This window comes from Rhinoraja longicauda, chromosome 10 (genome assembly GCF_053455715.1).
Source record: "Rhinoraja longicauda isolate Sanriku21f chromosome 10, sRhiLon1.1, whole genome shotgun sequence".
Taxonomy (NCBI): Eukaryota; Metazoa; Chordata; class Chondrichthyes; order Rajiformes; family Arhynchobatidae; genus Rhinoraja; species Rhinoraja longicauda.
In genome coordinates this window covers 10,506,313-10,529,657 of record NC_135962.1, presented here as the reverse complement: position 1 = coordinate 10,529,657, position 23,345 = coordinate 10,506,313, and the positions used below count along the sequence as shown (strand labels likewise).

At 44.0% G+C, this 23,345-nt stretch overlaps 1 protein-coding gene across 1 annotated transcript in view; it reads right to left on the bottom strand.

The window, feature by feature from the left end:
- Positions 1 to 22,730, bottom strand: part of LOC144597726 (stAR-related lipid transfer protein 9-like) — a 172,341-nt gene extending 149,611 nt beyond the window's left edge. The window contains exons 1-3 of the mRNA XM_078407258.1: positions 22,606 to 22,730; positions 9,484 to 9,553; positions 5,773 to 5,889 (exon numbers count right to left, since the gene is read on the bottom strand). Coding sequence (XP_078263384.1) covers positions 5,773 to 5,889; positions 9,484 to 9,553; positions 22,606 to 22,652 — 234 coding nt within the window. The 5' untranslated portion in view covers positions 22,653 to 22,730. The remainder of the gene's footprint in view (positions 1 to 5,772; positions 5,890 to 9,483; positions 9,554 to 22,605) is intronic.
- Between the last annotated feature and the right edge of the window lie 615 nt (positions 22,731 to 23,345).

Sequence of the window (23,345 nt, the reverse complement as noted above, 5' to 3'; positions counted from 1 at the left end):
GCGGAAGAGTTGAACAGGTACTTCGGATCTGTCTTCATTAAGGAAGACACAAACAATCTCCCAGATGTACTAGTGGACAGAGGATCAAGGGAGACAGAGGAACTGAAAGAAATTTGCATTAGGCGAGAAATAGTATTGGGTAGACTGATGGGACTGAAGGCTGATAAATCCCCAGGGCCTGATGGTCTGCATCCCAGGGTACTCAAGGAGGTGGCTCAAGAAATCGTGGACGCATTGGTGATCATTTTCCAATGTTCAATAGATTCAGGATAAGTTCCTGTGGATTGGAGGGTAGCTAATGTTATCCCACTTTTCAAGAAAGGAGCGAGAGAGAAAACGGGGAATTAAAGACCAGTTAGCCTGACATCGGTGGTGGGGAAGATGCTGGAGTCAATTATTAAAGAGGTAATAGCGGCGCATTTGGATAGCGGTAAAAGGATTGGTCCAAGTCAGCATGGATTTATGAAGGGGAAATCCTGATTGACTAATCTTCTGGAATTTTTTGAGGATGTGACTAGTAAAATGGATGAAGGAGAGCCAGTGGATGTAGTGTATCTAGACTTTCAGAAAGCCTTTGATAAGGTACCACACGGGAGGTTGGTGAGCAAAATTAGAGTACATGGTATTGGGGGTAAGGTATTGACATGGTAGAGAATTGGTTGGCAGACAGGAAGCAAAGAGTATGAATAAACGGGTCATTTTCAGATTGGCAGGCAGTGGAAAGTGGAGTGCCACAAGGCTCGGTGCTGGGCTACAACTATTTACTATATTAATGATTTGGATGATGGAATTAGAAGTAACACTAGCAAGTTTGTGGATAACACAAAGCTGGGTGGCAGTGTGAGCTACGAAGTGGATGTTAGGAGGTTGCAGGGTGATTTGGACAGGTTGAGTGAGTGGGTAGATGCATGGCAGATGCAGTATAATGTAGATAAATGTGAGGTTATCCACTTTGGTGGCAAAAATAAGGAGGCAGATTATTATCTCAATGGTGTCAGATTAGGTAAAGAGGAAGTGCAACGAGACCTTGGTGTCCTTGTACACCAGTCACTGAAAGTAAGCATGCAGGTACAGCAGGCAGTGAAGAAAGCTAATGGCATGTTGGCCTTCATAACGAGAGGATTTGAGTGCAGGAGCAAAGAAGTCCTTCTGCAGTTGTATAGGGCCTTGGTGAGGCCACATCTGGAGTATTGTGTGCAGTTTTGGTCTCCTTAATTTGAGGAAGGACGTCCTTGCTATTATCATCATCATATATATACAGCCGGAAACAGGCCTTTTTCGGCCCTCCAAGTCCGTGCCGCCCAGTGATCCCCGTACATTAACACTATCCTACACCCACTAGGGACAATTTTTACATTTACCCAGCCAATTAACCTACATACCTGTACGTCTTTGGAGTGTGGGAGGAAACCGAAGATCTCGGAGAAAACCCACGCAGGTCACGGGGAGAACGTACAAACTCCTTACAGTGCAGCACCCGTAGTCAGGATCGAACCTGAGTCTCCGGCGCTGCATTCGCTGTAAAGCAGCAACTCTACCGCTGCGCTACCGTGCCGCCTTGAGGCAGTGCAGTGTAGGTTCACGAGGTTAATCCCTGGGATGGAGGGACTGTCATATGAAGAAAGATTGGAAAGACTAGGCTTGTATTCACTGGAGTTTAGAAGGATGAGAGGGGATCTTATAGAGATCAATAGTCAATAGTCAATAGTCGTTTATTTGTCACATACACATAAATGTGTCGTGAAATGAAACATTACCCGCAGTTCAACAATAAGACCAATAAGAATAATCAATAAAAATGCAATAACACATACAATCATAAACTAACACCAAACAAAAGAAACATCCATCACAGTGAGTCTCCTCCAGTCACCTCCTCACTGTGATGGAAGGCCAGAATGTCTTTTCTCTTCCCCTGCCGTCTTCTCCCGCGGTCAGGCTGTTGGAGTTGCCACGTCGGGGCGGTCGGGGCTCCCGACATTGAAGCCCCCGCCGGCGGAGAAAATCCCGTGGATGTATAAAATTATAAAAGGACTAGACAAGCTAGATGCAGGAAAAATGTTCCCAATGTTGGGGGAGTCCAGAACCAGGGGACACACTCCAAGAATAAAGAGGAGGCCATTTAAAACTGTGAGAAGAAACTTTTTCACCCAGAGAGTTGTGAATTTGTGGAATTCTCTGCCAAAGAAGGCAGTGGAGGCCAATTCACTGGATGAATTTAAAAGAGAGTTAGATAGAGCTCTAGGGGCTAGTGGAAATCAAGGGATATGGGGAGAAGGCAGGCACAGGTTACTGATTGTAGATGATCAGCCATGATCACAAAGAATGGCGGTGCTGGCTCGAAGGGCCAAATGGCCTCCTCCTGCACATATTTTCTATGTTTCTATGTTTCTATGTCGGCATGGGAATGGGAAAGGGTGTTAAAATGGTTTGCAACTAAGAGATCCAGCAGGTCTTGGTGGACTGAGCACAAACGTTTGGGAAAATATTCACCCAATATACACTTGGTCTCACCAATGGAATGGAGGACACATGTGGAACACTAATGTATGCATTTGTTAGCTGCGGTACAACATTATGGTCACTTGCAACAGAACCCCTCATCTTCTTAAGTTTCAAAATAAATATACCTGATAACCAAATCCCCTTACCACATTTACCTTTTATTACCTGTTCAAAGCACACATTAAGAAACAAAGAAACCACTAAAACACCCTCTAAATAAAAACTCTGCACATTTTGATTCCAGTAACAGATTTATATACTTCCTCCACAATATTTTTCCAGCATTAAATGCTAGCAGCCTTATTAAAACATCTGAAGGATTAATACTTCAAATGATCAATTCAAACCCCCTAATTTATTACTGGCATTCAATAGAAATATCAATCCCAGTAATCTATAGTGGATTTAGAAGGATTTAAAACATCCCTCATAGGCAGCAAATGGCATGCTCAGACTTGTCATCCCTTTGTGCAAGCCACAGAACGCTTAATACAACTTCTAACATAATACATTTGATAAGCCAATTTGAAAAGCTTTGAAGTCTCTTAAGAAAGACAAATTAATCTATGAAGGTACGGTTCTCATACTTAATTAATACTTAGCACATAAAGACCATCAATATTATTCATATTTAAAAACTTCTAAGTTACTTAGCACATTGTGACATTATTGAAAGGACATTAAATATTAGGATGTGACTCAGTCCTACAAATATACCTAAGCAAAGGTTCATATATACATGAAGTACAAGGCTCCAACAAGATTTTGAAGAGAAAATATAGGATAAATAGGAGGCAAATATTAGAGAATATTTCTGCTATGTTTAGAGTTTGCAATAAAGAGAAGAGGAAGTCAGCCAAAGTACTCAGGTTAGGAAAAGCATTGGGGGAGAAAATCACTGAAGTTAATGCGACCATTAACTTTCAGCAAGAAAAGTCAGATTTTTATTCCCACCAGGAATGCAGGTTATCAAATTAAAGTGCAGGCATTGAGATTCACAGTAGAAGAAAATCTCTCTCCCATAACAAACTCTGCAAACCAACACAAATTAAATTTTAGATGCTTTCTACTTTTACACATAAATAAATTGATTTGTTTATCTACCCAAGAAACATTACATATAGCAAAAGCTAAAAAAGCTCATCTTTTAAAAGTTTTTATTTTCCTCAAGGATTTCCTAGTTCATGCTACATCGCTTTGCTATTGGTGTGGAAGATCATTGATTTTGCAACAAGAAAAACTATTCCTTGCCATTAATGAATTAGTCGTCAACAATCAAACTCCCAGGGAAAGATTTTTCCTGATTTGTTTTTGGTTTGTTCGTAATTAACATTCATACTATCCAATTATAAACTGCACTTGCATTAAATAAACCTTTCTCAAAATCACAATAGTAATGACACAGCTGCTGCCCTACAGCAGCAGAGACCAGAGTTCGATCTTGACCTCAGATGCTGTCTGTGTGAAGTTTGCACATTCTCCCTGTGACTGCGTGGGTTTCCTCTGGGTTCCTCCCACATCCTAAAGATGTGCGTATTTGTAGGTTAATTGGCCTTTGTACAATCATCCCTAATTTCTAGTGAGTGGATGAGAAAGCGGGAGACCATAGAACGGGTGGGAATAGATGATCCATGATGTATCTCTAAACTGGACCCAAGTACATTGGAGGTCTGGGATCATATAATTAAGTGCATCCTTTTTCATATCACATGCAGCAATATTTCAGCACACCACCACAAACACAGAAAAATAAAAGTCATAGGGGAATTTGAAATCAACACAAGTTGTTGGAAGAAATGCATCTCATGCTGAATTTGATAATAGTACTTGCATCCAGGTGACAAACATAACCAACCTAGTTTTTTTTTGTGTTGTGGTTTACATTATCACCTGTGTTCCCCCACAAAGCTGATTGGATTACAAACTGATTAGTGGTAATTATCCAGTTATTATACAATTTAAAGGGATGAAAAGAGTCAGCAGCTGCAACATGAAACAGACACTCCCAGCAAATTAGCAGCTGTGATTTACATCCTGCATGACTATTTTCAACTGACTTGTGTAAGAAAATAACTGCAGATGCTGGTACAAATCAACGGTATTTATTCACAAAATGCTGGAGTAACTCAGCGGGTCAGGCAGCATCTCAGGAGAGAAGGAATGACTTTCAACTGACTTGTCAGTTCATCGTAAATAGCTTTGCAACTTACTATTTTAATTTAATTTCAGTCCAGTTGGCAGACCTACCAACATTTGATTTTACAAATTCAGAATTTTGATGTCCAAAATTCAGAATTTTACATCAAAATTCATAATATGGCGCGTAATGCAACTTTTCAGAAAATGGGCGTACGTGCTGTGCTACATTCACGTGTGAAAAACGACTATTATTTCCAACAGTCTGTAGTTCTTGTACTACATGTACAATGTCAGGCCTATCATGAGTATATTCTACTATTATAGAAAGGTTATTGAACAGAAATACTTTTTACAACAAAGAAAAAATTGTTTTGTTTTGTTTTTTCTATTTTGCTTTTTCCTTACACATCCCAATTCTCTTGGAATTGAATAAAAGAACAATTGTCATAAAATGTATGACTAAGTTATGAAGAATATAGTCTCATAAAAAAAACTGCACATACCTAATTTAATTGAATACATACTTGCTCCAGTGGTCTTCAACAGCAAATCACAACGATCCAACCCTACTCCCCCCCCCATCCCCCTAAATCCACTCCCCCAGCTCTCCTCCCCCACCCCCCCCCCCCCCCGACCCTCACTCCCTCCTCCAACTCCACTGCCCCCCTCCCGCACACCCCAACCCCTCAACATCAACAGGCCTCACGCTCCGCAGCAAAGCTAGGCCAGTGGCGAGGCGAGCGGCAAGGCCGGGTGAGAGGCGAGGCCAGCGGCAAGGGATGAGGTGAGACCGGGCCAGCGGCAAGGCGAGGCCGGGTGTGGCCGGGCGAGCGGCGAGGTGAGGCAAGGCTAGCGGCCAGGCCGGGCCAGTGGAAGGGTTGACAGGTCTGAGTTGGTATTCTGTTCAGTTGGTACAATGTGATATCAATTTATCATTTAGAAAACAGATTACAAGCAAGTGAAAACTGTAATTTTAAAAGTATTTAGACTCCAAAACATATTTATTGCAAGTCTACAGATCTGGTTTAGAATATTTAAAGCATAACAAGGCATAAACAGTGATTTCTAAAAAAATGGGTATATATTATTAATATCTAAGAAAATTGAATAACAGCCCATATTACTCACCAGTTCCTGAGGTGCAAAATTAGCAGAGTCAGAATCCACTGACCAGTAACAGTAATCAAAGCTAAACTCTATATTACGCTGCCTTGAATCGCCAGGGCTATCAACCCGTGGGTCGAGCTGGAACAGAATTCAAAACAAATTTCATTTACTAAATAGATATTCTAGATTCCTTGCACCACACACTGTACAGTTTGTCAATTCTATTAACTATTTTTTCATATTAGTTTATGGTCCATTATACTTTTTGAGTCTGAGAAAGGTGACAATATGAGTTGAAGCAGCCAACTAGCAGTAAATGATCAGAGCCAGGTAATAGACACAAAGGATCAAGGCACTTCAATCAGGGAGGACAATAATACCATTGCCATTCAATGCGATGGCTTACATGTTGATCACTTATAATGGCGTGCCATACTTAATTATTTAGCAATTTTATTAATATCATTTTCCTTTTAATTCAAAATATTTTATAACATTACACTAGAAAGGTATCCCTGTAAAATCTTCATAAATGCAGAATTAGAGCTCCTTTTGTGAATTCACTACAGTAATGTAGCTCTAAAGGTACACCTTGGCCATGTGCTTTGGAATGCTTCATGGTCATGAAAGGTGCTACATAAATGCAGTACAATAAGCTTAGAATAAAACCGAGAATAAATATATTCAGTTGCTCCACATATGAGTGATGCACATCATGAGATCAAACATATTAGATTTGAATGAGACATTTCCTGTGGCTAAGCCGATAAATATGTAAGCATGAGAAAAGAATTCTTGTTCAGAAGAACAAAGAAAAATAGAGGTTTGGTTATCTCGGGCTACTGTTGAGCAACTGCTGGTAACTGGTTGTACAATGGGACTGCTGAAGGTCAGGACAAAATGTTCAGAAAAACCACATGCAAAGCAAGAAATAAAATAAAATGGTGGTTCCACCAGAGCATCAAGCCAATAGTTCCAGTCACCAAGTACAACTTCTCTGGAGATCTTTTACAGTGCCCCACCCACCCACAGACTTCTCCCCAAGATCCCAAAATACATCCCCTGTCAGAAATACAAGAAGACCCTCGGGGTTGAGAATGACTCAATTCCACTCTGGTTCTCTCAGATTCTTGCAGTACCAAAACAGTCCCTTCAGCCAACCAAGTCTGCTCCAAGAATTAACCATCCATTTACACTAATCCACATTATAACATCTTATGTTACATGTTATATGTAGGTTTGGAGGAATATGCGCCTAGGTTAGATATCTTGATCAGCAAGGGCCTGTTTCCGTGCTGTTTAGCTCTATGGCTGAACTCGTTCTCATAAATAAACCAATTCACTTCCTTAAAAAAAAAATCAAACCTGGAACTGAGAAAATCCCTGCACAGTTCAAGCTATCTGTCTCCTGATGGGATACATTGAACATTCCTTCTTTTACTTTAGCTCGGGGTAATCTATCCCAAGCCTCTTTTCTGGTACATTGATGACGATCAATATTGCTTGAATTTGCATATAATGCAATATTAACTTTTTCTGCCAAATTCCGCCCTACACTCAGTCACTGCTCTAAATTTGACTCTTCCCGTAATTTCTCATTATCTCCATCTGCACCTCTGAGGATGGGTTAGCTGCAAGTCCATCAGCTCCCACAGCTAGCTGAACCACACCTTCCCCAACCCAGCTTCTTGCAGAACTCCATTTCCATTCTCCCAGTTTTCCCATCTCTGTCACATCCTTCCACTCCACCAACCTCTGAATTCATCAGATCCTCGACAATAACTTCTGACACTTCCAACATGACACCACAACCATATGTATCTTCCCGTCCCCTCCACTCCCCTTCTCCTCTTACCACTGTCACTCCAGATTCAATTTTCCATCCCATAGCATCTTCCCACACAACTACACGAGATATAACACCTGCTCTTTGATAGTTTATTTTCCTGTCAAATAGCTCTTCCTGGTGAAGCATAATTAGATCCATAAGTAGATCCTCCAATTAAATAAATTGAATTTTCTGCTCAAGATGTAGAGTTCTCTGCACTGGAGTTGACAACAGTGACCCTAGATTTCCAATTAACCTTAATTAACCTCCCCAGCTTTGGCCACCTTCATTGTTGCAACATCCCTTGGGACTAAACTAAAAGACACCTTCCCTTAATACAAGAATTATTCTTTATCTCCATTCCCAAGAACACCCATAAAGAAAAAACTTTAGGTAATTGGTAAAACAGGCTTGTGCCAATTTCTCTTTGTAAATTTTAAAAGGAATTAAGAAATCAACAACTGTTCCTCATGTTATCCAATTCTAACAATTGCTACACTAAATAGACTAAAAATGCAAAGATGATAATTTATGTAAAAGGTCAGATTTTAGCATTATACGTTTTAGTATAGACTTAAAAATGTTAACTGTCAGCATTCAGTGGCTTAGTTGCTTGAAACATTTCCTGTTTACAAAACCTCTCATCTGCTCACAAAAAAACTTTGAAAGAAAACGGGATAGTTTGCGATGTCAGAATTAGACATGGAGAACAATTCCCTACCGTTTTTTTTAACCGTGGACATTGTAACACCATGTACTGCAATCTGTTCATTTTCTCTTTTGCACTACCTGTTTACTATGGTACGATTTGCCTGGAAAGTATAAAAAAACGTTTTTCTCTGTATCACTATCCTCCCTAGTCAAACCGCATGTCAAAAACCTTGGCGTGATATTTGACTCTGCATTAAAATTTGACAAGCAAGTCAATGCTGTGGTAAAAGCCAGCTTCTTCCAGCTTCGTACCATAACTAAAATCAAACCATTCCTCCAATTTGACGACATTGATAAAAATCATCCACGCATTCATTTCCTCCCGCCTAGACTACTGCAACTCCCTATACACTGGCATCAGCCAATCATCCCTGTCCCGCCTGCAATTGGTCCAAAACGCCGCAGCGAGACTCCTGACGGGTACCCGTAAAAGGGACCACATCACCCCGATTCTGGCCTCTCTCCACTGGCTCCCAGTACGGTACAGAATCAACTTCAAGCTCCTCCTATTCACATACAAAGCCCTAAACGGGCTTGCCCCCCCATATATCAAAAATCTTCTAACCCACCACTCTATCTCCAGGTCCCTCAGGTCGGCCGACTTGGGGCTACTGACTATCCCGCAGTCTAGGCTTAAGCTCAGGGGTGACCGCACTTTTGCGGTTGCAGCTCCTAGACTGTGGAACAGCATCCCTCTTCCCATCAGAACTGCCCCCTCCATTGACTCCTTTAAGTCCAGGCTCAAAACCTATTTCTACTCCCTAGCGTTTGGGGCCCTCTGAGGGGGCGCTGTGAACTGTTTATGTATGTGCTGTTATGTTTGTGTGCCATTGTATGTTCGTTCTTAGTACCCGAACTGATGTACAGCACTTTGGTCGACGTGGGTTGTTTTTAAATGTGCTATACAAATAAAATTGACTTGACTTGACTTGACATGACAATAAATCAAATAAAAACTGCAAATGCTGGAACTCTGAAATAAATATGCTGTAACTTAAAAATCAGGTTGAACATGCTGGAAAGACTTAGTAGGTTTGTTAAAGGGTCAGGAACCCGAGGCATTCACTGCTTCTCTTTCCACAGTTGCTGCCTGACCTGCTGGGTTTTCCAGCATTTTCTATGTTTTCAAAATTGTTTAGATGTAATGTTAGATATTATCTGAATTGAAATATACACAACATAAGCCCACTTACCCTGACATTTCTGATGCTGGCAACTTTGTCATCCACCTTCACAATTATACTCGAGCCTTCTGCACATTCTCTGGAAGGAGACATGGACATGATTAAAAACTATTCTCAACTGTGAAGTTCACAACAAGCAAATCGCATATTCAGGCAAATATACTCTTTCCATATGCCAGTCATATAAGAAACATAGTTGGTATAATTATCAAACAGTTTGGATGTTATTGCATTGTAAATAATAAACACTTCGCTTTAGATATACCCAAGAATAAATCATTTTCAAAATATGCATGCACACATGGTTTCAATCCATAGTCTACTGGAAAAAAAGATTTATTTTTTTTAGCTTAACATGCACAATTTGCACCCGCTGATTTCAATCAGCTCAAATCACTGCAATATTCAACTTTGGTGAAATGTCAAGCCTCAGGACTGCCTTAGCTTGGCCACACTGATTCAGAATCATATTCAGCAATGCAAAATCATAGGAACATAAGAAACAGCATTGTGCTACTGACTAATCACAAAGGGATAAAATGACTGCATGGGAAACCATTTCAACTTTTTCCAAACAAGGTAAAGTGCTGAAGTAACTCAGGGGTCAGGCAGGATCTCTAGCTATATCCCCTCATTAATGCAAACATCCCAATATCAACGGCCAATCCCCCTTAACATATTGTATGTTTGAATAAGGTCATCCCTTATTCTTCTAAACTTCAAGGAAGAATCCAGCTTCTCTTGTTAGATCAATCCTTTCATCCCAAGTATTAGTCTGATGAATGTATTGGCTCCAATCCTATTATAGACTTTTGTTTTATTTCCCAATCTACCTCATTGTGGACCATGCACCTTTTTACAAGTCTGCACTCTGTCTGTAACATAATGCCACAACACTATCTTCTGCATTCTAGAGACACAAGGAACTGCAGGTGCTGGTAACAAAAAAGACAAACACTGGAGTAACTCAGCGGGTCAGACAATATTTCTAGAGAACGGGCATAGGTGACGTTACAGGTCGGGACCCTTCTTCAGACTGGTGGTGGTTGGAGGGGGGGGAGCAAGCTGAAAGAGAGGAAGGGCAAGACAAAGCCTGGCAAGTAATAGGTAGATTCTGGTGAGGGAATTTTTTAGGCAGATGGTTGGACAAAGGCTGGAAATGAAAAGACAGAAGGTGTGAGACAAATGCATTGAAAGGTTGTGAATTGTGAAGCTCCCACATGATCCCACTACCAATCACATATTCCCATTCCCGCCCCTTTCCGCATTCCAGACTGTTCCGTCCACAACTCCTTGGATCACTGATCCCTTCCCACCCAAACCACCCCCTCCCCAGTACTTTCCCTTGTAACCGCAGGAGATGCAACACCTGTCCCTATACGCCCCGCCATGTGTCTACCCAAGGACCCCAACAGTCCTTCCAAGTTTGTCAGAGGTTCACATGCACCTTCTCTAACCTCGACTCCTGCATCCAGTATTCCCGATGTGGCTTCCTGTACATTGGCAAGACAAAGTGTAGATTTGGTGGCCATTTCGTGGAACACGGAGCTCAGTCAGTCAAGGCCGACTAGTTGTTAATCATTTTAACTCCTCTTCCTAGTCCCATACTGACCTCTCTGTCCTGGGCCTCTTTCATTGCCAGAGTGAAGCCACACGCAAACTGGAGGAACAGCACCTCAGATTCTGCTAGGATAGCTTGCACTCAATGTCTGGCTGCCTGCCACTGTATGTTTCTTTTTTTTTTTCCTGGTCAGATGTGCAGCACTTTGGTCAACGTGGGTTGTTTTTAAATGTGCTATACAAATAAATTGACTTGACTTGACTTGACTATATCTCTCTTTTCCCTTATCCCTAACCAGTCTGAAGAAGGGTCTCGACCCGAAACATCACCCATTCCTTCTCCCCAGAGATGCTGCCTGTCCGCTGAGTTACTTCAGCGTTTTGTGTCTATCAACCTATTATTTGCCGGGCTTTATCCCATGTCTCCTTTCTTCCAGCTATCTTCTCTCTCCCTCCCCCCCACCCCCCTCCTCCCTCCCTGAAGCCTGAAAAAGGGTCCCACCTGTAATATCACCTATCCTGGTTCTCCAGTAATGCTGCTTGACCCTCTGAGTTACTCCAGCACCTTGTCATTTTTGGCATTCTGGTATTTTTCCCTTTGCTCTACCTATTGTACTGTAAATAATGATTTGACTGGCTAGCACGCAAACAACTATTTTTACTATATCTCAGTACATGACAAAAATAAACCAGTACCAATATTAATCCACCAGGAATATTGCAATGTTCTCTGTGGTGAAAACTGATGCAAATAAATTGAGGTGAGCACGTGAGGAGAATAAAAATGAGACTAACATAATTTGTCTTTCAAATGTTTGCTGGCCTAAATCTGACTTTGCACACCTTTCTACGAAACTATTGTACCCTTGACTATGTAAACCTGCATTTGCTCTTGGCCTCCTGAGACCTCCAATCTGAAGTTCTCATGGTTGTGTCAGAATATTTTCATGGCTTCTTTCCTCCAAATGTAATCACCAGCTCTATTTGGGAGGCCAAAATTCTCCTTTTGTGTAATTCTGGTCTTCAAACCACCAACACACTTACATCACTATTCCCTTTGCTATGGATTTGGCAGCAAAACCTTCAAACTTAGCCAAAGCCATAGAAACGGTGCTCTAAACCTCTGTTCCTGCCAGGTATTCCTTAAAGCCACGATTTTAGTCACCCTCCCAAGGTCTATTGCATTGGCCAACATCTACTTCTGCCCGACTACACCTCAGTGAAGCACCTCAAAAGTGATTTTCATGTTACAACACTATTTTAAGTGCAGATGCTGTGCTATTAAACAGAAGTGGCTGTGTTCACTTCCTTCAAGGAGTAGTTATCGTCCCTGCCTTTTTAAAATATATTCAATAGGATATATACAAAATTGAAATGAAAAAAAATCTGATCATTCAGTCATTAAAATGACATAGCTATTCAAAAAATGGGATAGTGCAATCTTTGTCTGACTTTTGTTAGATCAGATAGTAAGTGCAGAGGCATAAAGGAAAAAAATTGAAACCAAAATTTGACTTGTGTAATCCAGATTAAAGAGCAAAGCAAGTCCTCTGGAATGGCACTTTCTTAGTAACCAAGTGGATAAAATGTGAAGCAAAAGAGAATAGAACTCCACAACGATAAAAAGACCAAAACCTAAAACTTATATATGCATGTCTTTGGATAGGGCAGAAAATGAGAGTAAATAGGGAGAAACAGGTTTGGCTGGCAGGTGAGACAGCAGAGGACACAGGTATACAAAAACATGCAAAAGAATTAAGGTAGAAAGAACAAGCATCCTTCTGTAAACCACAATTGCTGTGAACTGGATTTCACAGCCCAAATAGTGTCGCAAGTAGATCTGACAGCAACTGGAAGAAAACTTTAGAGTCAGATGTACAGCACGGAAACAAGCCATTCGGCGTACTGACCATCAAGCACTACTTGCACAAATGCTATTTTTATTCTCCCCATACCCTGATCAACTCTCTCCTGATTCTGCCCCTCACCTGCACATCATAGAGTTAGAGTTGTACAGCATGGAAACAGGCCCTTCAACCCCAACTCATCAAGTTTAGTTTAGAAATACAAGATGGAAATAGGTCCATCGGCCCACCAAGTCTATGCCGACCATCGATCACATGTTGACAGTAGTTCTAGGTTATCCTACTTTCTCATCCACTTCCTACAAATTGGGGGCAATTTTGCAGACACCAATTAACCTCCAAACCTGCATGTCTTTGGGATTGGGAGGAAACCAGAACACCTGGAAGAAATCCATAAAGTCACAGGGAGAATGTGCATGCTGTACATAGACAGGAGAGGACTGAACCTAGGTTTCTGGGGCTGAGGCAATAGCTCTATCACTGCGCCACTGTTACACAACCGAGCTAGGCCTACCTGTCTGTGCCTGGCCTCTATCCTTCCAAACCTTTCCTATTAATGTCGCTGTCCAAGTGTCTTTTAAGTGTCATAATTGTACCCGCCTTTGCCATTTCGTCTGGCAGCTCGTTCCATGTACGCGCCACTCTGTGTGGAAAATGTTAGCCCTTAGATCCGTTTAAATCTTTGCCCCTCACATTAAAACAATGCCCTCTAGTTTTTGACCTCCCATCCCTAAGGAAAAGATAGTAGCTACTCACCTTATCTATGTCCCTCTTGGTTTTATTATTCTCTACACTCCCTCAGACTCCTTCGCTCCAGGGGAAAAAGACTCAGTCTATCCAGCCCATCCTTAACATTCAAACACGCGAGATCTCATAAATCTTTTTACCCATCATTTCCAGTTTAATGACATCCTTCCTATACCAGGGCTAATGGCCCCTACTGATGTCTTTCACAGCTATAAGATAACGACCCAACCACTGTGCTGACCGATGAAGGCACGTGTGCAAGAGTCCAATTAATATGGCAACTCTTTGGAGTGCGGGAGGAAAACAGAACTTCTGATTTTCTCTGGAAACAAATAAATTGTAGGGCAATGGGAGTGGAACGAGAGAAGAGGCTCTTACAAAAAATGGGTTCAGGCACAGTGGGTCAAGTGGGCCCCTTCTGAACTTTTTTTATGATTTGGAGGAGGAAAAAAAAGACACCTCCAGGGACAAATAAACTAAAATAGAACAAACCTGTTGAGAGCAAGTTCAGAGAAAAGTTATATGGAGCAAGATTTTAAGGACAAAGAGAGACTGAAAAAGAGAGGAACGAAAAATGTCAAATATACTAATTCCAACTTTGATCCACACAAAGTTGAAGGAAGATACACAATAATTTGGAATGTGGGGATTTGAAGTACCTTCAAATCAATCAAAAACTATCCTATACATTTTACTGGATCAGATGCTTTGGAGAAAATCTACAACTTAGGATGGACTCACGAGAAAGGAACTTTCTTTCCAAACAAATTTTGACAAAATCAAAGTAATAGCTGTAAGTTCATCCATGGCTAAATAAAATTGCAAAGTCCAAAACTTGGTTCTTGAAGGGCTGTACATTTAGGTTAGAATGTGTTCAGAATAGGTCCGGTACCTGCAAAGGGGGATTCCCTGCTGGCTCAACAAGGAGTGTCAACCCAGAGGCCCTCCTCAACTAACATGGTCCCAATGCTGAAGAGCTGCCCCAGAACCTCAATGTGGGTTATGTCCATCGTGAGACACAATGGACGGAGTCATCACTGTGCATCAATCCGTCAATCTAGAGAGCAGCAGCAATCACGATGTGTGACTTCATATTCATCTCGATTAGTTGAAAGGTACTACGGTAGAATATCATTCTCAAATTTGGTTGCTGTCAAAAATTGTGCTTGCATCTATTGTCAGCGACATGGCAGCATGGAAATCATGCGCTTGGCCAAATGTCAATAAAGCCCAGTGTCAAGCAAGGCTGCAATATCACCACGACACTTTACTCAGTCTTTCCACAATGTTACTCATATCAGCTAATCAGTCACCCCAAATCCAGCCATCGAGCAGCTATACTCAGACGATACTTGTAAATGCACATAAATGGAGGCCAAGCTCAAATTATAGTCAACTCATTCACTTAAGTATACATGCTTACATTTGATAGCCAAAAAACAAAGATCCTCTGCTAATCAACCCTCACTGTACAACGCCAACCCCATGACTATACTGTGGAAGATGCAGACTACTTTCTCTACTGCAGCAACCAGCTCTCAGTGAAGGTAGACACCAGTGATGAAATTCAACACTTTCACAGCACCAAGCAAAGCCATCAACCATCCAGGGAGTAGGTTCGGGATGTCACAGAATACTCCAACAAACTCTTCCAGATGCACTGTAGAAAGCACCCCAACTAGTTGCACCATGGTCTGCTACGGCAATTCGAAGGCACAGAAATATGAGACTTATAATACAAAGAGTATTAGACTCAGCCCGGTCCATCGTGGTCACAGCCCAACCCAGCAATGGAAGCATCTACGAGGCATTACTTCAGGATGACAGCATCCATCACCAAGGATCCCTGCCATCCAGACAATACCCACTTCTTGTTGCCATCATTGTGCAAGAGGCTGAGAAGCTTGAAGTCTCCCACTACCAGGTTAAAGAACAGCTACTTTCCTACAACCATCAGATTCTTGAACTGACCAGCAAAATCCTAAACCTACCTTGGCAATGGAACACTGTAGACTATCTCTTGCATTACCATGGACTTTTTTTTCTAATTGTGTTTTGTACTAATGCCTTGTATCTTGCACTTACGTTGAAGTCAAAACCAGCTCGCTCATAAAGCCGACCCTCCCACGAATGCTGCATTCCTCTTCCCATCTGCTTCCCAAAATGGACTCCACTTGCCCTGCAATGCTTGCTCCTGGAGTTGGCCATCTCCTATCCATCATGTGGCAGGCTAAACCATCCAAGACCCCAGGATACAAAAGCAATGTTTAGGTCTGTTGCAGTTGGGGCTGCCCACGAGGGTCCCAAATTTCCATGTTCCTCAGTTCATTGTAAGGAACGAGTGTTGCCAAGTAATTTCCTTTAATATGGGGTACAATCACACACCCACTACCACCCAGTCTTGACAAAGCAAGGCTATGGTCAAAGGCAAGGAGATCCAAGACAATTAAAGACCAGGATCCACCATGCAAATTTACAACAGATACACAGTCAGACACGCACAAGTCCTCCCACGGAATGGAAACCCACCCATCATCTTCTGTCTCAGAAATCAGTGTTTTACCAATTCAATCACCAGAGACAATAATGAACTGTATAAACTCTCACACCCAGCAGATACTGATGTTTGCTTCAAGAAATTGTAGGTGGGAAGGCAGTAAGAGACATTCAATGAATCTGCCTTTGGCATCATGCACCTCCAGCCACATTCTGTCAGTGAAGAGAAACACTGGCAGGCATTCATACTGAAAGTTATACAGATCAAAGTTTATCATTTGTTTTCTATGACCCATGCTAAAGGTAAACACTCCAGACATTACCAAAGAATTGTAACAATACCAATACAGCTCTAGATCCCGGGTGCTCTGGAAACCAGCTTGTTTATACACAGGGCAGGATCCTCAGCAAACCAAGCAATGTTGATACAGCTTTGCATTTACAATCATTTTGCACCTGCCCAAGGCATGACCTGAGAAACAAGCCAAAAACTACTTCACTTGCTAAAAGACAGAAGACTCACTGCAAACCTAATTTTGGTTAAATTGCTAAGAGGACAAAGGGGTTCCCTGTGGCACACATAAAATTCAATACAAAGAGTCAACCGAGGCAATTATGACACTTTTTTAATGTTACCACATTAACAACTGTGAATTCTAATCATACATTTAACATAGTAAAATGCCCAAGGGACTTTAGAAATATTGATATCAAGCCAAAAGGAAAAGCTTGTTGGACAGGTGACTAAAAACTGCATAAATCCTATAAGGGAAGGTTAGGGAAGCAGAGAGGTTTATGGGACTTACTGAACTTAGTCCAGGACAGCTGAAGGCACAGCTGTCAAGGGTGGCCAAACAGTAAAGAATATATACGAGGAACACTGATTTTTCAGACAGATATAGGACTCGAGTAGAAAAACTATTTGGAAACAACACATTTGAAATGAAGACACTGGAGGGCCAAGTGCAAATGTGGTTACTGAGCACTGGGCTGATCTGCAAATGGACTGCACAAGCTTTGCATGAACTCGAGATCCAGGCTGACAAGGAGGGTTTTCAAACATTCATGTCCAAAGCCGACGAGAGCATGGACTCTGTTTTTTACAACTATCTGAGGGTTCAGAGTTGCAGAAGATTAGTGTGAGAGGTGAATTTCATTTTAATTAAGATATAAATTTAATCACTTCAGAAAATTATCGTCCCCTCGAATTAGCAGACACTGGTAGTGGGGCCACTGCCTCATGGCGCCAGAGACCTAGGTTCAATTTGATCTTGGGTGCTGTCTTTTTGGAGTTTGCACGTTCTTCTTGACTTTGTGGGTTTCCCCCAGGTGCTCCCATTTCTCCCTGGCCCAAATACGTATGCGTTGGTAGGTTAATTAATTGCTGTAAATTTCCCCTCATGGAAAGTGGTAGAATCCAGGGCGAGTTGATGGGATGTGGGGTAGGGTTAGTGTAAATGGGTGACTGATGAGTTTATTTCCTTGCCGTATACACACACACAAATTCTCAACTAGATTTCAGTAATTCTCCAACAGATGGTACATTACAGAAAACAAACACAAGAAGAGTACAACAAGAAACTAATCACTTAAAGCACAGCGAAAGGTGATGTGATCATTCACATTTAGTCGCGCCTACTCACCAATATAATGAGGGATTTAATGCATTCTTAAACAGTACCCAGGCAAGAATCACAAACTCATAAACACAACATTACAAAAGCGGTCACAGTGGCGCAGTGGTAGACTTGCAGCGCTGGAGACCCGGGTTTGATCCCGACCACGGGTGCTGCCTGTCCGGAGTTTGTACATTCTCACCGTAACCTGCGTGGGTTTTCTCCGAGATTTTCGGCTTCCTCCCACACTCCAAGACGTAGGTTAATTGGCTTGGTAAATGTAAAAATTGTCCCTAGTGTGTGTAGGATAGTGTTAATGTACGGGTCGGTGCGGATCTGGTGGGCCGAAGGGCCTGTTTCCATGCTGTATCTCTAAACTAAACAAAAACCTAAAAAACTAAACTGAGACAAAGGTGGGAGGTTGGGAGTAGGTTGCTGGTGGACATTGTGGTGGGCAAGATGTTTTCACAAAATTGGGTCAAAGCAAAAATGTTAACACAACTTGCATTTATCATTCTCCTGCACGGTAGCGCAGCGGTAGAGTTGCTGCTTTACAGCGAATGCAGCGCCGGAGACTCAGGTTCGATCCTGACTACGGGTGCTGCACTGTAAGGAGTTTGTACGTTCTCCCCGTGACCTGCGTAGGTTTTCTCCGAGATCTTCGGTTTCCTCCCACACTCCAAAGACGTACAGGTATGTAGGTTAATTGGCTGGGTAAATGTAAAAATTGTCCCTAGTGGGTGTAGGATAGTGTTAATGTACTGGGATCACTGGGCGGCACGGACTTGGAGGGCCGAAAAGGCCTGTTTCCGGCTGTATATATATGATATGATATGATTATACAGCATCCATATAGCACCAATATCATAGAACATCCCAAAGTGGCTCTCATGATGCTCACTGTTCACTGAAAAACGAACGAGGCATTAGCCCAACTCAGCTATAAAAAAGCATCCTAGAATGGTAGGATGGAGGGACACAGTATGGACACGTTTGGCTGATGGATTTGCTCCCATGATGAATGACTCTACAACACCAAAGATGCAGAATAATTTGTTTTATATTCAGTTTAATTTAAAAAATGTGAATCCTGCACTCTGCACAATTAGAGCATTTAAAATGCCACCTTTAAAATACAGATTCTCGGGTAAGAATACATATCCACCTATCTGCAGTGAATCTCAACTGTAATTTCCACAGACGTACTGTTCAATCCTTGAACTGAATAGGGACAGACTAGAATTTTACACCATAGAAATCAGAACACATATCATAAATACAGCAAGCTGCAGAATGACGTTGAAACATATCTTAACAAAACTCGCATTATTGCAACAATACCATATTATCAACAAAGGAACATAATTTAACAATGTTTTCATTTAAGCAGATTTAAACCATAATTACAAAATTCTTAACAATCATTTCCTTGTCTGAGATTGACCAAAGCCTGAGGATAAGTGTGTAAAATGCTTGCTGACATCAGAAATATTTCCTCCAGGGATATTCAATGCGATGCAAAGTGAAAAACTGGCCAATGTTTAACCAACAGCCAAATTATGGTTTAAATCAGCCCCAGAAGTAATTCATTTTTTCTCTGTGGATTGGACAGATAGTTTTAAGATTCAAATCAGCCCTAAACATTGCCCTGCTTATTTTTTTTAACGTGGAAAACTGTTAAATTACATCTCTGCTCTGTTAAGCACATTACAAGATAATAACCAGTGCAGATGTAGAATGATTTAAAAGCACAACATTGATATAATTTGTTTATGTGTAATAAACGAGCATTGGAAAAGCAACAAATGCTGCAGTTAACATGAAATGGCTGTCTCCAATTACGTACACTTGGAATTATGTTTTATGCACTCCATTATAACAGTGGCCAACTCCCATGAGCTAACTGCTGCAATAATACAGAGCAGATATGTACTAACAACTTTGCATATACACTTTCAGCAAAATGTCAGCAATTGCAAACTGTCTCCAATGTTCTGACTTCCATTGCATTACCATGCAACAGAGCTGCACACTGAAGGGGTAGCTTCCAAGATGAACCTGAACAAATCCGGGTATTACTAAAGTCCCAAGATGTTTTGTTTTGATGTGTAGCAGATAAAACAAAATGATTAAATTAGTGAGATATGCGGAAAGACAAGGCTGATTGCAAGCAAGACATGGGGTGAATTCTATACCAGTCAGAAAAGAAGTCAATTGCTGCAATCAGTCACCACCATCCCCTGTGTGCAACCTTTTGGAACATTTCCCAGGCCATGGCCATACTCCTACAGTTGTTACCCCAGTAGCACTATCACAGATACCACTCATTCCCCATCACCAAACACACTTATGGCCTCATTTAATTCTGATGGTTGTTAACTGCACTACAAATTCACCACCAGCCCCATATCAATAACACATCCTTTTCACCCTACTGCCCTCATTTCCTCTTCCCGTCTCCCTTTAAGACCCCTACCGCATTCTCCTGTCCCCAACTCACCGTCCCACCACCCATTCTCACACTCCCTCACAACCTACATCCCCCACTCTTGCCTCATCACGTCCCGCCACCCCTCTCCTCTCCTGTTCCCATACCGTCCCGCAGTAACACTCTCTCACATCCTGTCCCTTTAACCCCCTTGCCATCCCCACTCATCATGTGCCTCCAATCCCCTACTTCCCTCTTGCCCCACCCTCCCCTCCATCTCCCCTCCCACTGATACCCTCTCCCCTCCCGCTATACCCCTTCCCCATCCCTCCAACCGTCTCCCCTCGCATCCTCCAACCCCCACTCTCCTCTGACCCCCCATCCACCTGAACCCTGCCTCTCCTCCCACACCAAATCCCTTCAACTGTTCCCCATCCCTCTGACCCTCTCCTGTCCCGCACCCGACCTTCACTTCTCCCCTCTAGCCTTCTTTCCCAATTCATCATCTCTCCACCCAAAAGTCCTTTATTCTGCTCCTTATCCACCCTACTTGAACCCTCTTCCCTTCTCTCCTGCATTTTCATCATTCTCTCACCTACCCCCTCCACCTCACCCCTCTCCTCCTCATCCCTACTCTCTCCTCCTCATCCCCTCCCAATACCCCCTCCTTTCCACCCATCTCACTCCTCCCCCTTCCAACACCTCTACCCTATCATTGCTTCCCCTCCCCTACCCTCCTTTCCCCTCCTCCACAGCCCTCATTCCTCCCCTTTCCCTCTCCCCTACTCACTCCCCTCTATGCCTCCCTCAGCTACCCCTGCCTTTCACCACCTTCCCTCCCTTCTGCCCCTTCCTTCCCTCACACTCCTCTCCCTCACCGACTCCCCACCTTCTCCTAAACCCATCGCTCCTCCACTCAATTACCCCTCCCTTCTCACCCTCCCCATATCTTACCACTCCCTTCGCTCACCACTCCACTCTTCACTGCTTCCCCATTCATCTTCCCCTCTCCCTCATCCATTCCCCTCTCCCTCATCCATCCCCCCTCTCCCTCATCCATTCGCCTCTCCCATTCCCCCCCCCTCATCCATTCCCCTCTCCCTCATCCATTCCCCTCTCCCTCATCAATTCCCCCCTCTCCCTCATCCATTCCCCTCTCCCTCATCCATTCCCCTCTCCCTCATCCATTCCCCCCCCCTCATCCATTCCCCTCTCCCTCATCCATTCCCCTCTCCCTCATCCATTCCCCTCTCCCTCATCCATTCCCCTCTCCCTCATCCATTCCCCCCCCCCTCATCCATTCCCCTCTCCCTCATCCATTCCCCTCTCCCTCATCCATTCCCCCCCCCTCATCCATTCCCCCCTCTCCCTCATCCATTCCCCTCTCCCATTCCCCTCTCCCTCATCCATTCCCCCCTCTCCCTCATCCATTTCCCCCCCCCTCATCCATTCCCCTCTCCCTCATCCATTCCCCCCCTCATCCATCCCCCTCTCCCTCATCCATTCCCCCCCTCATCCATTTCCCCCCCCCTCATCCATTTCCCCCCCCTCATCCATTCCCCCCTCTCCCTCATCCATCCCCCCTCCCTCATCCATTCCCCCCTCTCCCTCATCCATTCCCCTCTCCCTCATCCATCCCCCCCCCTCATCCATTCCCCTCTCCCTCATCCATTCCCCCCTCTCCCTCATCCATTCCCTCTCCCTCATCCATTCCCCTCTCCCTCATCCATCCCCCTCCCTCATCCATTCCCCTCCCTCATCCATTCCCCTCTCCCTCATCCATTCCCCTCTCCCTCATCCATTCCCCCCTCATCCATTCCCCCCCCCTCATCCATCCCCCTCCCTCATCCATCCCCCTCCCTCATCCATCCCCCTCCCTCATCCATTCCCCTCTCCCTCATCCATTCCCCCTCTCCCTCATCCATTCCCCTCTCCCTCTCCCATTCCCCCCCCTCATCCATTCCCCTCTCCCTCATCCATTCCCCTCTCCCTCTCCCATTCCCCCCCTCATCCATTCCCCTCTCCCTCTCCCATTCCCCCCCTCATCCATTCCCCTCCCTCATCCATTCCCCCCTCTCCCTCATCCATTCCCCTCCCTCATCCATTCCCCCCTCTCCCTCATCCATTCCCCTCTCCCTCATCCATTCCCCTCTCCCTCATCCATTCGCCTCTCCCATTTCCCCCCCCTCTCCCTCATCTCTCCTCCATCACCCTTCTCTTCCATCCCTCCTTTCCCCCAACCTATCTTACCCCCCTCCCCTCCCCTCCCCTCCCCTCCCCCTCCACCCCCCTGACATTCCTCCCTCCCCCTCTTTTCCTTTTCTCCCTTCCTTCTCCCCTTCCCAACCTCAGTCCCCTCCAGGCTCTGTCCTCCCTCCACCCTCCTCCCTCAGCTCCCTCCTCCACCCCTCTCACTCACCTCTTGCTCAGTGGACGGACCCTCACAGCCACTTTCACATTCGCCATGGATGAAGACTTCGTTTACTCCACAGGTGTTGCTGTCATTTTCCGTGTCAGGCGGCGGACGCCATCCCTCAGCCCACCTCCCCTCTACTCTACTCGGTCCGCATCGCCCGCCCACCGCCGCCGGCCGCTCCCCACCTCCCCTCTACTCGGTCCGCATCGCGGAGCCAGCTGTCCGTCACGGCGAGGGGCGGGACCGAACGACGAGGGGGGCTGTGATTGGCCGAGGGGGGCGGGGGCGGGGCCGATGGCTGGGCTGTCAATCATCGACAGTCCAACGCCTGACATCTGCACATGCTGGCTCACACCAGGGAAGGACAGGGTGCTGGAGTAACTCAGCGGGACAGGCAGCATCTCTGCAGAGAAGGGATGGGTCGAGACTCTTCTCCAGACTCAAGAAACCTTCCTCTGACAAGGAGTCCTTGCTGCCCAGTGACGACCCCTTTCTCCCATCTGCAACATTCCTCCTCCTCCTCATGGTCTCCCCCTGCCGGCCTCTACACTTTCTTAGGATCTTATTCTTAATAACTGCCCCTTCTTGACCTCCACCCCCACCACCCACTCCAATCTCACCTCCCCCCCCCCCCCCCCCCAGAACACACTGCGTTCTGCTCACTCAGCAATTATCCCAACATTGTTATTAAAGATTGTCACAAAATGCTGGAGTAAGTCAGCGGGACAGGCAGCATCTCTGGA